Genomic DNA, 15,582 nt, shown 5'->3' on the forward strand with positions numbered 1-15,582 from the left:
TCTCCCCGTGTTTACAGGAAAAAGACAGAGGTGTCAGCAGTTCTCTGTGGAGTGGCTTCAATCACACCATAATTACTGCCAAGGGCTGGGGGCGGGGGTGGGGACGGGGGTGGGGTGGGGGGGAAGTGGACCGAAGGGGAAGAGGTGGGGATGAAAACAGCTGCTGCTGCTTAAATTCTCATCTGTTCCCGAGGCTGCCAGGTTAGCCCAGATTGAGCAATTTGGCAGAATTGAGTAGGGTCTGAACTCAGCAGGAGGTCAGGGCTGGGGGTGGGTGGGAAGGCACCTGGACCAGAGGCTCTGGTCTTCTGGGAAAGCGGGTACCCAGAGGGAGGGGTTTGGAAACGCCAGGGGAAGGAGGAAGGCTGGCTGGAGCCCAAGGGTTCCCCTGTTAGGTACCCAGGGCCAAGCAGAGAGGCGGTTGCCATGGTGACGGGGAGGTAAGTGATGGTGGGACTCTAACTATCCTCTAGGCTCCTGGAGCCCCCACCCTAGGAATCAGGGTGGACCTCTGGGAGGACAGAAGCCTTTGCTTCACAGGTCTCCTTCCACTGTCCACCTGGAAGGCTTCATCTGTACCAAGCTTCTGGTGGGCAGGCAGGTGTGTAGGTGGGCAGGCCGCCCTTGTTCCCTCCTAGCCGGAAGGTAGAGGAGGAAGGAGGAAGTGAGGAGGGAAGGGTGGGAGAGATGGGTTAACCGGGTGAAGGGAGAACGGAAGAGAGTGGAAGGGAAAGAGGAGAGGGAAGAGGAGGAGGAGAAGGGGGAGGGGGAGGGGAAGGAGGGCGTGGAGGGAGAAGAGGGGGCAGCAGGCAGGGGGGGACCCAGGGGGGCACGCGGGGAGAAGAGCGAAGGTAAGCGGGGGACGAAGGACGGCGCCGGCTCCTTCCCTGCTCTCCTCCCGTGCCTGCCTCGCCCCCCTTCTCCTCCCCACTGATTTCATTTACTTCACTTAATTAGCCCCCCTCCAGAGTTAAAAAGATAATGTGATAATGACAATGTGAACAGCCACAATACAGCGAAAGCTACTCCATCTGCGGCTTCCCCCGCCCCCTGCCCTCTGACCCCATGAACCCTAGCGCCACCGCGCCGGCCACCCTCAGAAACGGGGGCACTAGCGCTGCTCAATTCCCTGACGCCCCAACCCCTGGAAAACAAAACAAAACAAGCCCTTAACGAACTTCAATCGTAGAACTTTGTAAAATCAATACAAATGACATTTTCCCCTTGTACACCAAGATACAGACAATAGTCTTCCTGCTCTGCCCTCAATATAATTGGCAATTAACAGCTTCTCCCATTACTGTAGACTTAATAAAACCTCATCGTGGGGGAATCCATAATGTCCCAATTTATTGCCTGGCTCTTTCTCTCTCTCTCTCTCTGAATTATTGGGAGTGGAGAAATAAAAACAGGATATCACCTAAAATTAGGAAGCAATTTTTTTTTTTTTTTGTCTCACCCACCCCTCAACCCCAACTCAAGAAAGAAAATAGGTGAGTTAGAACTTCCAGAGGAAGATGACAACATTGGAGTAGCAGAGAGGGAAAGCAACTTGCCTAAGATCACACAGCAAGTTCTTGGAATAAGAATCCTAACTGTCTTCCCCAAAGACCGTACAATTCTGACTATATTCTGTGCTTTCAGGGACAGTCCCCACAGGTACGCGCACACCCTCCCCGGATGGACTCCTCAGGTGGGTGGTGTTCTTACCAAAGGAGTCAGAACTGCCTGCCAACCTCACGGCTCCAACCTTCAATGATGAATGTGCCCCCAGTTCTGGGGAAAAGGTAGAGTCTACCAATCAGGCATAGAATCGACTGTGGGTCAAAAGCTCTCTATCTTTGACCCGCACACAACCCGTTTCACAGATGAAGAAGTTGAGGCTCAGAGCAGTGAAATTTGCTTTCCCGATGGTGACGGAAGCAGGGTGGAGACTCAAGTCTGGCACCAAAGCCTGGCCCCTCTACACCAGCCTCTCCTGGGTCTCTAGGGGCTTGGCCCCCATCAGACCCAACGGGCCACCTGGGACACCTCCTACCTTTCCTACCACTCTCGACCCACCTTCTCTATCCCACAGTTTACCAGATGAAGTCTCTTCTGCCACCCCCTCCTCCAGGATGTCTTCCTAGAATAGCCCAGACCAGGCCCTTATCACCACCTCCTTCTTCAGTTCAAGTTCGCTTGGCTTTTCCTGAGTGATGCCTTTTCACAGAGTGACCCTCAGGCCAGTCCTTATCTTTCCAATAAGGAAATTCATTTCCATCGTGTGTTTCGATCCTGATTGATTGGTCGTGACTGCCTGAAACACTGAGACACAGCCACAATCCATTAGTGATGCCTGCCAAGGGCAGGGGAAGGGCATGACAATAGGTGCTTTAGTGGATACCACTGAGCCACACAGACAGCTCCCAGAGGGCATAGCTTGCCTTGTCCTTTCAGCATCTTCCTGGGGCCACAGGTATTTGTGGAGCATCTCTACTGCTCCAGTTCCTGCTGTTACATACCCAGGCTAGAACCCGGATGGGCCACGCCGCAGACTTCAGCTCTGAGCCTCTCTGGATCTGGGGCATCAGTCCTGGTCCTGCCAGTGATGTGCCTGTGACTACGAGGTTTGCTTTCTCTATCTATAAAATGAGGGTGCTGGCCTCTGGCTCCCCACGCTCCCTCCCGGATCTGCCTTAGACGGTTTACAATGGGCCGGCTCCCAAGGGCAGATTGAGACAAAGGGACATTTAATCAGACGTTAATATAGGTAAGAGACAAAGGTAAGAGAAGATAAAAGGGAGCAGCTAATTAGTAACATTGTTCCCTACAAGGCCTTCCCGAGAGAGTTTCAATTAGGTTGTTTCCATAATAGCCCAGCAGAGAAGAACCACAGGAGAGAGGCAGGGGCTGCGTCCTCTCCCCCACCCCCACGCCTCTGGAGAGAAACCCAAATAGTTCAGAGCCCTAACCATGGACTCCCACTCCCACACCTATCATATTACACCTTGGGGGGAAACAGGCCCAGAAATGACAAGCCCAGGATCACTGGGCAAGGCAGGACGGACCTGGGAATGAGAAGCCCGCCCCCTGCCTCCTGCCCCAGGGCCCTTTTCCAACAGCTGAAATCTGGCCACCAGTTCTCTTTGGATTTTAGAATCTTAGTAAAACATCTTCAAGGACAAAGCCATGATGGTCCCTTGGCCTGGATTTATTTGGTTGTGATGTTTTAAACTGACCCCTAAGCAAAGTGATGATGTGAACACATGCCCAAACAGGGGATAAAAATGCCCAGTATATAAAAATTCCAGTGCCCAGTCCAGGAGCTCTAACTGCTGAGGGCTGGCCCCCTCCCTCTTAGAGCTCCCACCGCACAGCTTTACCCCAGACCCGCAGGGAGCTGAGGTCCCTGTGTGGACGGAGGAGGCTGAGCTCTCCAGGGGAGGGTGTGGTCAGGTGAGCGACTGACAAAGGCAATCACAGGGCTGCCAGACTAGAAAGAGGTCCGGCACCTGCTCTGGGACCAACCTCTCCTCCCTCCTGGCCCAGCCAGAGGCAGGTACGGGCCGGGCATCCCCCACCTACCAACTCAGGCTACACCTGAGCCTGGGACAGGCCCTCGGGCCTTGGCCACAGCGCCACCTCTGGCAGGACTGCCCCTCTGCCGGGCCAGCCGGCCTCCTCAGTTCAGCCTAATGACCACAAAATCAGCCCTGTACGGTTTGTTTGCCTCTGAACGGCCGACCTGCCCGGGGCACAGGAGGGCCTGGCTTCCTCTCTCAGAACCTCTGCTGGACTCCGAGGCTCCTCCCTGCCCTGGGGACAGCTCTTCTCACAAAACTCTTGGAAACCAGTGGCAAAGCACCCTTCATCCCCACTTCACAGGAGGGAAACTGAGTCTGGTGGGAGTGAAAGGACTTGCCCAAAGTCACCGAGGTAGCACAGGAGTTGCAACACTCAAATGGGACGGGGCCCACAGGGGGCTCTGTGTGCAGGGGGCACCTCCCCAAGGGCGGCGAGCAGACTCACCGCGGGACTTCATCCCGATGAAGCGGTTCTCCACGATGTCGATGCGGCCCACGCCATGCTTGCCCCTGCGGGGAGAACGGGGCCCTTGGAGCCAGGTGCTGCCACAGGCCTGGCCTCAGACGCCACCCACCTACCAGCTACCCCAGTTTGGGCACTTCTGGGCTATGCCCGCCCCAGGGCCACGTGCAGGGCGTCAGGCACCGTTTCAGATGTCCTCAGGCTTAGAGGACAGCTGAGTCAGGTCACCTGGTCCAACCACTCGTACAAGTGGGGAAACTGAGGCCCAGGCAGGGAAGAGGTCGCGGGGGTCACACAGTGAGTTTAATTTGCAGCTTCCGTCACCTCTGGCCTTGGGCTTGGCGCGGCACCAGCCCTGAGCACTGTTCGTCATTCCTCCCATCCTGGCCTCACGTCCAGCCGAGAGCTCCAGATCTCGGGCGGGGCTGTTCCAAGGGGGAAGTCGACCCCCTGGGCTTGCTACTTTCCAAGACACTCAAACCCGAGACCCCACGGGGCTGTGCCAGCACGGCCTGACGAACGCCCGCCTGACCTCCTTGGCCCCCAGGCTTGACCACCGTCGTCCCCAGGTGTGACCATCAGGCGCAACGGGCCGGACCAGTGCTTTGCCAGAGACAGTGGTTCCCCAGGAGGGGGGGTGGGGGCAGGGCTGAGACACTCACGCAACTTCATTCAGGTAAATGAAGAGCTCCAAGGACGTGCGGTGGATGGTGCCATCCTTGACATTGGTCACCTTCACGGGGACCCCTAAGGCGGGAGGAGAAGGCAGTGGGCCCCTGGGCTGGAGCTCAGTGGAGGAGCCGGTGCCCGCCGCCCCGCCCTCTCCCTCTACCCGCAACGCCTTAAATAGATGTGACAGATATGGACTCCCAATGACTCCTTGAAAAGCCCTGTGCAGGTTGGGGCCTGCTGGTGGGGTGAGGGGGGATGGGACGAGAGAGCCCCCCAGAATGAAAGGGAAAATGCAATAAAAACGCTCTCCCCCACCCTTCCCATTCTCTTTGCCCCTTTTGCATTTAGGGGCTGTGAAATTGGAACCAGGCCCTGAACTAATTGAATTTCACGCTCCACCATTGTCTTATGCCGGGAGTACCTTCTGTCCACCAGTTACCCGGGGGCCGCCTGGCCGAGGTGTGGCCGAGCACGCACACACGCGCACACACACACACACACACACACACGCAGCCCCCTGCATGTCTGTCAGGCAGACCCCCGCGCCCCCAGGCCTGCACCCCAGACCCACACGCCGCCATCTGATCGTTGGGGGTGAAAATGGTGCCTGCTCTACCAGGCGAGGTGTTGGGAGGCATCCCCGCACTCTGAGAAGTTGGGTCTGGGGTGGCAAGAGTGCAGGAGGGAGGCGGTGGCCGCTCAGGGAGGGATGGGCCCAGTCCAGGCGGGGGTGGTGGGAGTGGGGGGGGCAGTAGGTGGGTTCGGGGTTGACTTTGAATAGCAAGGGGCACTTTCTCGAGCAGTGTGAAATGAGCAATAAATGTATTAGGGGACTAACAAGAGAGCTGTAACAGTGACAAAGAAAGGCTGTTCAAAGTTGGCGGCTAATCCCCCACCCATCTGCCCAGCTCATTACCATGGAGCCGGCGATCGGGTGCCAATCAGGGCTCAATAGCGGCTTTCGAGTCTTTATTAGCCGGGCGCCGCTTGGAGGGGCTTCGCTCAAGGCGCTGTCAGCCTCCCCATTCTTAACCCCCATTTCCAGGGGTTTTATAACTTGGTTGTAAATTGCTATTAAATGTAAGTCTGCCCAATAATGAACCTTAAGCCCCTCTCGCCACCCCCCGCCCCACCGGGCTCTCCCCTGTCCCTTTCTCTCCCTCCGCCGGCCTATTATCCCCTCCTTCGCCCGGCCTTGGACGGGGCCTGCCCCAGAAAGGGGCTGACATTGTTGGTGCTGCTGCCCGAGAAAGCCTCTTAGCCTTTAAAATAGTTAATAATTAGATTAAAACTTCAAATAAATTAACTAGCGGGTGAATGGTGACTAGTCGGGGAGGGCTCCTCCCCCCCTCTCCTTTCTATCCAGACAGTCCCCAGATCATTAAAATGAACCATGCTTCCTCCCCGGCTCGCCCGGGGCGCTCCCGAGCACCTGGGGGCCTTCGGCGGGGTGGGGGTGGTGGTGCGGGCAGGGGCACTACCTGGGTCTGTCCCACCGTGTTCTCAGATGGGATATAGGCCACATGCCCACGAACCAGGCCTGGGTCCGACAGAGTGGGCATAAGAGGGACTTAGCACCCTCGCTGCCTTTAGGGGCCTCAGACCGATGACCCTTAGGTCCACAAGTGGCATGAAATTCAAGGGTTTGAACAAATGGGGAGTGATGACAACGTCTACTGACTTCACGAGGCTCCTGGGAAAGGCCAGGAAGAGTCAGGTAATTAAGCAGGAACAGCCTCTAGGTCCTCATGCTCCTTCTCAGTTCCTCAGCTCCTACCCAGTACCACCTCCTCCAAGAAGGCCTCCCAGACTTTTGCAGCCTCCTGGAAGGGTCTTCTCCTGGCACACCCTGAACTGTTACCCTGAGCCTGGTCCTGCTCCTCCCACTACCAGGTATGCCTTGCCTTCCCCTCCATCCCCCCAGGGCAACAGCTGCCCCTGGTGCCAGGCTCGAGGCTGGGCCCCCAGGCCAGCTTAGCAAACACTTCTTATTGCTAGCAACGAGGATGAAGAGGTCAGGACTCAAGCAAGAGTGGGCTTCGGAGCCCAGGTAGCGGTGTGGAGCGAAGCAGCAAGTAGCTAACTGAGGACTAGCTGAGGCTTCAGCTGTGGGGTCTGTGGGGCCCCAGAGGAACTCTCTCAGTTGAGTGATGTCTCCTGACTGCCAAAGCGGCCTGCAAGGGGCTGCTCGGACTGGACACTCTAACTCTAAACCCGGTGCCCACGAACTGGTGGGCAGCAGCAGAGGGTGCCTCCTTCCCAGGCCTGGGGGCTCCATGGGTCACGCCTTCTGGGTGGAGGAGGAGGGGGTTGGGAACCCCTGAAGTCCCTGCCTGAGCCCTGACTTCCAGAAATGCAAGAAGGGTGCAGAGGGCTTGTGCCCAGGCTTCCGGGCTGGGAAAGGAAGGAGCCAGAGCCCCGAGTCCACCCCCTGGAGTCCCGATGGCGGCCAATCTACCTTTCTTGAATTCAATCTCAAGGACGTCAGGGCTGTTGGGACCTTTGGCCGGGTCCTGGGTCTTGGTGTAGAGCCCTGGGGGTGCTTGGTTCTGAGAAAAGACAGAGAGAGGCCAGTGACTGGGGGCGCCCAGAGCCACGCTGTGCCATCCATGCCCGTCCTCGGACACCCGGCACCCCACCGCCTGCAGAGGTCTGGACCCTTCTCCGGAACCCGGGGCGCTGTTGGCAGTCCCCCCGCCGGGAGTCCAGCAGGCCTCCCAGCCCCCAGCCCCCAGCCCCCAGCCCGCCCCGCTTGCCAGGAGCCTGGGAAACAAAGGGCTCAAGAAATCAGACCATTTTTCCCCTCAACTTGATCTCATCTTTTTCTTCGACGCCCCCACAGCTGGAGGTAGAATAGCAGGAGAGGAACAAGTCAGGCAGGAAAAGCGCGACTTTGGGGGCGCGAGGCGGCATCGGCGGGCTGCCCGGGCGCGGGCGCGCATGCGCTCTCGCCAGCTCCCAGGATTGGGGTTTATTCTGCACTGACCGCAAAGCTAATGACTACGCGTGACCCCAGCAGGTGCTCCAGCGCGCAGAGCCGTCCCGGGGTCCCTGAGGTTAATACTCACGGGGAGAAAAGAGGAGAGCAAAGCAAAAAAAACAAACAAAAAAAAAACAAAAAAAAAACCCATTTGAAAACACATCAACCTTTATGTATATTTTTTCTTGGACGCGTTGGGAAATGGGCCTCTTGCCTCCATGTAGTGATGGAGGGAGGCTGACTGCCTGGAACTCTCGAAATTCCCTCCTGCCTCCGAGCCCCTGGCCCCCCCATCACCACTACCCACCCAGGCTTTGGCTTGGACCCTTGCCACAGTGGGGACGGGGCCTCTGGGGCTTGGCTGCTCCTGTCCTTCCTGTGGGCACCCCAAGCCCAGCTGCTGTCCACCTGCTGACCACCTGGGAAGGGCAGTCCGTAAATCCTTGCTTTTAAAACCCTGCGTATGCCACTTTTCATCTCCAGTTTCTCTTGAGTTCTCAGCGGTTCTGTTTGGTAAGAAGGTCAAATGCTGTTACCTCATCTACAGATGAGGAAATAAAGGTTGAAGGAGAGAGGCCACGGCGGCAGCCGGGAGCCCTGGGCAGGCGGAGACCAGCTGGCACAGGGCAGGGAAGCCACAGGGTCCTCAACAAGCACGTGCGGGATGTCAGAGTGCTGGAAGATCCACCCAGAGCCAGGAGTCAAGACCTCAGACCATGGGGCCTTGGGCAAGCTGCTCCACCCCTTTGGGCCTCAGTTTCCTCTTATACAAGGTGGAAGAAATGACACCTGCCTTTGATTATCTGACAACATCCGTGTAGAGACAGTCCTTACTAGACGTGAGAGTCCCTCACAGAGGCCTGGTGCGAGTTGTATCGGGCTCTGCAGGTGGGCGGGGCCGCTGGAGTGGACTCCTGGGAATGCCCCCTCCAGGACAGGGCGGCCACCAGAGGGACCTGCCGTCAGTCTGCCAGACCAACCAGCCCAGTTCCCTGAGAAACCCTTCCATCCTGGGACAACAGGGACAGCTGATCCTTCCGGCCGTACTTCTGAGCTCGAACAGAGACTGTGCTGGGAGACCCTGGCACCTCCAAAGTGCCGTGTGACTTGGGGACAGCTTCATTCCTTCACTGTTTCTATTCGTGGGGCAGGGACAAGGACCCAGAGCCAATCATAAAGACACACAGACCCAAGGACCAAACAGAAAACCAAGGCCAGAGAAAACCAAGGCTAGCCCAACTCAGATTGTCCCGACATCACTGGTGTGGCCGCCAGTCCCCAGGGGCCTGAAGTCCCTGTCCAGCGCTCTCCCTGTCACCCCATGCTGTTTCCCAGACGCCTTAGTAACCTGAGGGCTGAGAAGCAGCATGAGGGATGTGACCAGAGACAGCCAGCACGGTTAGCTATGGGGGTGAGCATGGGGGGTTTCAGAGAAATGCTCCCCAGATCCACTGTGTCCTGCCAACCACCCATTCCCTGGGCACGCACAGGCCTGAGGGCCATCAGGCAAAAGGCAAAGTGACCCAGAGCTTGGGACTCTGGGTGACCAACACGACGACTTGGCAACAACCCCTCCTCACCTGCCCAAGGCGCCTCACTAGCCCCCCCCCCCCCGGCCCAGGCTGAGCTCAAATCGGGGTGCCAGCCCCTGCTGCACCCAAGCGCTGGGCCTGACGCTCCGTTTGTTTCCAAGCTGGTGTCCGTCAGTCACTTTCTCCTGCCACCGTCCTGACGGAGCCCCCCACGGGATGGGGTGAGAACCTTCGCGTTCGGAAGGAGAACGGAGGCGTGAAGACCCAAAGGCCGAAGGCCGGCGTCCCAGACTCCACAGTGGAAGTAGGAGGCAGCTGTCGGAGGGTGGCTTCCGACACCCTGACAGCGCCAATTAAAGAAAATAAACAGAAATAAAGTGACATTTGCTTTGCATTCCGAGGTGGCTCATGCCGGCCCCTTTTACTCTCTCCCTCCTAAAAGCCCAGTTCAAATGACAAATAGTTTGTTGCTGAGTATCAATACCGGCTACTTATCCATCCCAGCGGGAGGGCTCACTTCCAATGTCATCTGGAGGGGGGGGGTCCTTGGGGGGAGGGAAGAGAGTAAAGAAAAAAAAAGAGAGTGGGGTGGGGTGTGTGTGTGTGGGGGGAGTCGGCAAAAGAAAGCATGAAACAGGCCGAGGAGGAGAAATTGGAAGCAAATGGCCCATGAACTGAACCATGATGTAGAGGCATGATGGATGCTGTGGATGGTTTATTCATCCATCAGATATGGCGGCCGGCACTGAATGAACTCTTTCACTGTGGGCCCTATGAAGTTAAAGCAAGTAAATTTCTATCTTTCTTCGCATTAGCTGCCTCATTGCCCTTCAATCAGCCCTCACGGAGGCAGAAAATGGCTCAACCATCTGCCTTCAAACCCTCCCTTCGCTAGGTCTCGGGGCTTTTTTTTGGAGAGGGGGAGGGGGCACCAGTTCCCTTAAGCTCTGTCTCCCCAGCTCCTCCCAAGGGGGCCGGGGCAGCTCGGGGTGCAACCAGGCCCCTAGCTGCTGCCTCCTCATTTCTGGGATCTGAGAACTGCTGCTCCCACCACGTCCTCATCCGCACATCAGACCCAGAGACAAGAAAGGACCTGGAACGTCCGGGATGGGGGAGGCCCGGGCCAGTACAGGCCCTGACCCTGCAGGGGGCAGGCTGGGAACGCAGGGCTCCAATGGCCGGACTCTGGGCTCCTGGGCTGGCCCCACGCTTCCCAGCGGGAATGAGGTCTCCCCCTGGGTGCATACCCAGCCCAACCTTGCCTGACCGATGAGAGGGGACCTTTGTCCCTTCCTCTCAAAGGTCTTAGCCAGCCTGAGGGGGGGGGGGGGAGGGCAGGCCCCCAGCTCTATGATTGAGGCCTTGCCCTGTGCCACAGACAGGCCAAGCGGCTTCCAGTGGCTTAGGAGGGAGGTGCTATGGTGTCCCACTGTGTGCCTGAGCAATCCGAGGCTCAGAGAGGTTGGTAACTTGCCTCAGGTTGCAGAGCAGTAGAAGCAGACTTAGGATTCAGAGCCAGGTTTTTCATTTCTGGGACCCAAGTGTTCACCTTCCCGCCTTGATCTGGCGGCAGAATCCTTAAAAAGACACTTACTTATCCATCCACTGTGCTCATTAGACCGAAGGCCCAGGAGGGCAGGGGACCTGCCATGGTCACACAGGGACCGCCTCCCCCCTGGCTCCCACCGCTCTGTTCTAGGCCCTGCTCCCCAGTCCAGAGGTGAGAGCCCACAGGCTGCTTGGAGAGGGGCGGGCACGGCTTCCCAGCATGCCTGGGGCCCCGCAGGCTGGAGGACACCCCGCCTTGGAGCCCCTCTGTCTGCCCAGCCTCCCCGACTCCCCTGGGTGCTGAGTGACTGACTAATTAGGGGTGCCTGGCCTGAATGTCGTGGGGTCAGCAGAGTATGAACTGGAAGAACCTGTGGCCAGCAGGCAGCAGCCTCACGGGGCCATCAGCCTCCAGGGGGTCAGGGTGCGGGCTGTCTTTTGTGACATGGCTGGGCTGAGGGGCTGAGGGGCTGGGGAGGTCGTGGGCAGCATGGGGACCTGAGAGGCCCAGAGCACCGGCTCCTGTGATGGGGTGATCTGGGCACCAGCCCTACTCCCATGCCGGGCGTCGGCTTCCTAGCCCATAACATTAGGATGCTCACAGCTGGGAGCCAAGGAAAGTAAGCCCAGAAAACGCTAACCTCAGGCCTGGCTCCGGAAACGGCCACTGGCACACGTAATATCGCCAACACAGACCAAGAGGCCTGGTCCCTGCGAGGGGTCAACCAGGGACTCCCGGCAGGGAGGGTCCAGCTCCCCCCCACTCTCACCCACACCAGCTGGGCATACTCCCCTCCAGCTGGCCGAGCACCCCCCTACCTCCTGCAGCACAGCAAGCAGCCCCCCACCCAAAAAACAGAAACCAGTCTCCCGGGTATGGGCTGAGCTAGGGCGGGGGGGGGGGGGGGGACACGTTCCCTCAGGGACAAAGAGATGTTTCTCTTCCCTGATAGATTTCACCCTGCCTCCCCCATCTCCCACGGTGGGTAGGGGGAGATTCAATGGGAAACCCCCCAGGGAGAGAAATCCTAAACTTCAAAAGACCAAGGCCCAGCTGGGGAGGCTGGGGACAGGGATGGGGTGGCCTGCCTTGCAGACATGGGGCACAAACCCAGACAAGTGGGTCCTGGGGCTCTAACCCCCCACCCCCACCCCACCTCAGTGGAGGCAGCAGCGGCCTGAGAGCTGGTGGGCACAGGCTGGGCCCTCCCACAAGTATCTCATCTGCCTAATTGTTTCTTTATTGTCGCACAATCACACTCTCTCTCTGTGCTGCCCTGAAATATTTCCTTCCCCTATTCATCCAACAGCAATTAGAAAAAGAGCACGGGGGGGGGGGGGGGGGAGAGGGGATCTTAAAATGCGTGGCGTGGGCAGGCGGTGGGGGCCCGGTGGGGAGGGCTGGGAACACAGGCAGGGCTCGGCCCCGACCCCAGGCCCGCCCCCGTGAAATGTCAAATTAGGCTACAAATACATCAGACAGCCTGGGCGCTGAGCAGCTACCACCGAAAGCAGAGGAGAAAACAGGGCATACCTTGGGGTTCTCCAGGATCCCAGCCTCGTAGCTGCAGACGGAAAGGGAAGAGAGGTTATGAGGGGAGGGACAGAGGGACAGAGCGACACCTGGACACACCACCCGCAATACAAGTCTGATCTGCTTCTCTCTCTGCCAAAGCAACAGCTGCCAACCTTGCCTGGAACATTCTGTGCCCATCAGCTGGCTGTGGGAGCTGCAGGTGGCAAGAAAGAGCCTGGGACATTTCTCTGTTTTCTGGGGCACAGCCTCAGTGCTCACATGTGCTTCACATAGGCTGTTCCCTCTGCTTTCAATGCTCTTCCCTGCACTCTGGTCATTCCCTCCTCATCCTTGAGGTTTGAACCTCAAAGGCCCTTCCAGAGAGAAGCCCTGCCCAATACCCCAGTGGAGGCCAGGTGCCCACGGTCTACCCTTGGCACACAGCAGAGCTGCAGTGACAGCCGTAAATCGGGTGCGACGTGGTCTGTCCTCCTCTGAGTGTCCGGTCAGCCCTACGTCCTGGCCCAGCACCGGCGGGCGCTTGCCAGTGCCGGGCAGATCTGGGAACGGGTGGGTGAGGTCTCACCTGATGTGCATGAGGTTCTCGTCCATGCTCCACGGGCTCTTGGGGGTGACCGGGATGGGGATTCCGTGTTGCTGCAGGTAGGAGACAGAGCGGGCATGAGGCATCCTGAAGGAGGCGCGAGGGGCAGGCCCTGCTGCGTTGGTTTTTGTTCAAGGCCTCAAACGGCCCCAAACTCTGGGCCCCCTGCAGGCAAGCCCCTGGACCACCCCTGGGCCCCCTGCAGGCAAGCCCCTGGACCACCCCAGTCTCCTTCCCCTCTCCCGGCTGCCCGTGGAGGCAGCGAGCCCGGTGCTGGCTGTCACCTCAGCAACTGCAAGACCGAGTGTCAGATGCTGTCGAGTGGACGCTGAATTTGGAGGTCCCTTCCAGAAGATTCTGGACTTACACTTCAAGGACCCCTGAAGCACTGAAGAGTGGGCCAAGCATCCTGAGGGGGTCTCCCTGATGCCCCCTACGGTGACCCTGTGAGCTGGGTGGGGCTGAACTTCCCCTGTGGACCCCACCCAAGACTCCAGAGCTCACACAGGGCCTTCCCACTGAGCCACGGAAGGGAGGGACACGTGAGAGCCTCCGCCGGGACACTTGTTGACAACCCCTGCCCACACACAGCACTTGGCATCGCAGGGCAGGAGCCCAGGAAGATCCCCCACCTTCCCCGCTCGTTCTGATTGTGTTTTGCTTCCCAAGTGGCCCAATCCGTTGTTCAAGGAGAAAACCCAGCCCCCCCAGACGCTGGGCCGAGAGGCTGCTGGCGGCCACTTGGAAGGCGCACCCCGCTCAACTGTTTGGACTCAAGAAAAGGCTGTTGCCCTGGGTGACCCCGCGCTCCCCCGGCGGACACCAGGTTGGAACCCAGCGCGTGTATTACGTCATACTCTCCCCTCCCCGTGCATACCCGGAGCGGCCCCTTGAAGCCAGCAGGACTGGACACTCCGCTCACCAACCCCCCTTCAGGGCTTTAGCCCGTGGGTCCGAGAGCCTCAGAGGCCCAGGCCCATCGGGGTCCCCCCGGCACCCTCCCGTCTCTCCTGCTGGGCTCCAGACCCAGGCTCAGCTCTCATTCCCAGAAGGAGGGAACGTTTCCTTCATCACCACTTTAAACTTTCAAAATACATGAGGCCAACCCCCTCTGGGGTGGCTTTCGAAGCTTTGCGGGGAGACAGCCCACAGTCACGCTAGAATCTGTGTGCGCCTCAATTTAAACCACGCGGGCAAATGGGCACATCGCACTCAGAGGGCTGCTCAGTGTTGAGGGCCACTTACCCCAGAGCTGCCCAGAGTCAAATCCACACACTCACTGGTCCTGAGCTCTTTCCAGGTGGAGGGGGCCCCGGGGGAGGTGGGGCCCAGGGCTCTGGACAGACGGGCTGGAGCCCCAGGGGGACCACACGACACCTCTAGGGCTGAGAAGCCAGTGGCTGGTCCCGAGCCTTTGTGGGGGGGGGGGGGTTGGGTTGGAAACAGTCTTGCCTTCTCGTTCCCACTGAGCCTCGGACAGAGCCGGGAGAGCAAACAGGCAGGGACGGGAAGGAGGAAAGGACAAGGCGGGCACCCTGCCTGGCAGGGAGATACACACAAAGGCCAACAACAGTGACAGCCCCTGGCCAGAGGAGGCCTGTTTCCCCGCTCCCCTCTGTCCGATGCCCCACCCACCGGGACCCTCTCACTGCGAGCAGGACAGGAAATCAACCGTCTTCCCCTGTACCCGGGACACGGCCCTGCTTCTCCGGGCCATACCTCAAATGCTGGTTTTTGGTTTTTTGTTTTTTTTTTAAAGAAAACAATTACGGCGACAAGAATAAAGAGGGGGTGATTCTGAGTGTGTCGCCTGTCTGACAGATTTGGGGGGAGAGGGCAAGTGAGGCGAACACAGGCCTTTTATGGGGCGCCTATAGCAAGCGCCTTCCGGCCTTGCCCATAAGGGGTCTGGCAAGCAGGGCTTTTCAAAGCCCCCTCGATTTTTGTCTCAAGCTGAATCAGATCCTGCCTGGCTCTGAATTTTGGACAAAGCCTCGTGGCCGCCCAGTTATTCCGGTCATTTTTTCTGGGCACAGAAGTCCTGCCTCTGCTCGTAGATGGGGCCGATTCCCTAGAGTTCAAGTTTGACACCAGCCTCCCCCCCCAGGGAGGGCAGACCCAGGAGGAACCCGGACTCGGTCCCCCTCCCCCCCCCCCCAGGCAAACTTTCCTCTCAGAAAAGGTTATTATTCGGCACAGAAGCTGAGCGAAGGACCTTCTCCCTAAAACCTGGGAACACCAGGAGCAGCTTTGTTTGGGGGTTTAACTAATAGGAGGGACAAGGTTTGGGTCAGCCCCGGCCCTCTCGTGATGAACCGCAGGCGTGAGAATGTCGAGGGGGCGGGAGAGGAGAGGAGAGGAGGGGGGGGGGCGTTTCCAATTCATTATTCTTAAAGATGAAACACGCTCTATATTCCGTATGATCAGGGAGACGGATGGGGAGGGGGGGGGGGGAGGCCTCGCCAACCCCGTTCTCTTAATAGCTCTGCTATTTGACAATTTGTTTGGCAACATATGGGCTTGCTCTTGTAAACTCCCCTCTTAATAATAAAACAACAGATGGCAGAGGAGATGTTTCCTCCGAGCACTCCGGGTCTTTAATGGGATGCTGGCGGTGGGGCCGGGCCGCGTCCCCGCCGAGTCCCCCCGCCACGCGGCACCTTGGCTGCCGCCGGAGCTCACAGCCAGCCCTGGCGACTGC

General features: G+C 58.5%; 1 protein-coding gene across 2 annotated transcripts in view; it reads right to left on the reverse strand.

Moving 5' to 3' along the window:
• The window catches only part of ASS1 (argininosuccinate synthase 1), a 48,518-nt gene that overhangs the window by 15,505 nt on the left and 17,431 nt on the right, over nt 1-15,582 (reverse strand). For both annotated transcript variants that reach the window (XM_066366898.1, XM_066366899.1), the window contains exons 8-12: nt 12,864-12,934; nt 12,296-12,326; nt 7,160-7,250; nt 4,692-4,776; nt 4,012-4,076 (exon numbers count right to left, since the gene is read on the reverse strand). In XM_066366898.1, the coding sequence (XP_066222995.1) occupies nt 4,012-4,076; nt 4,692-4,776; nt 7,160-7,250; nt 12,296-12,326; nt 12,864-12,934 (343 nt within the window). The remainder of the gene's footprint in view (nt 1-4,011; nt 4,077-4,691; nt 4,777-7,159; nt 7,251-12,295; nt 12,327-12,863; nt 12,935-15,582) is intronic.

Source organism: Saccopteryx leptura, chromosome 2 (genome assembly GCF_036850995.1).
Source record: "Saccopteryx leptura isolate mSacLep1 chromosome 2, mSacLep1_pri_phased_curated, whole genome shotgun sequence".
NCBI classification, from domain to species: Eukaryota; Metazoa; Chordata; class Mammalia; order Chiroptera; family Emballonuridae; genus Saccopteryx; species Saccopteryx leptura.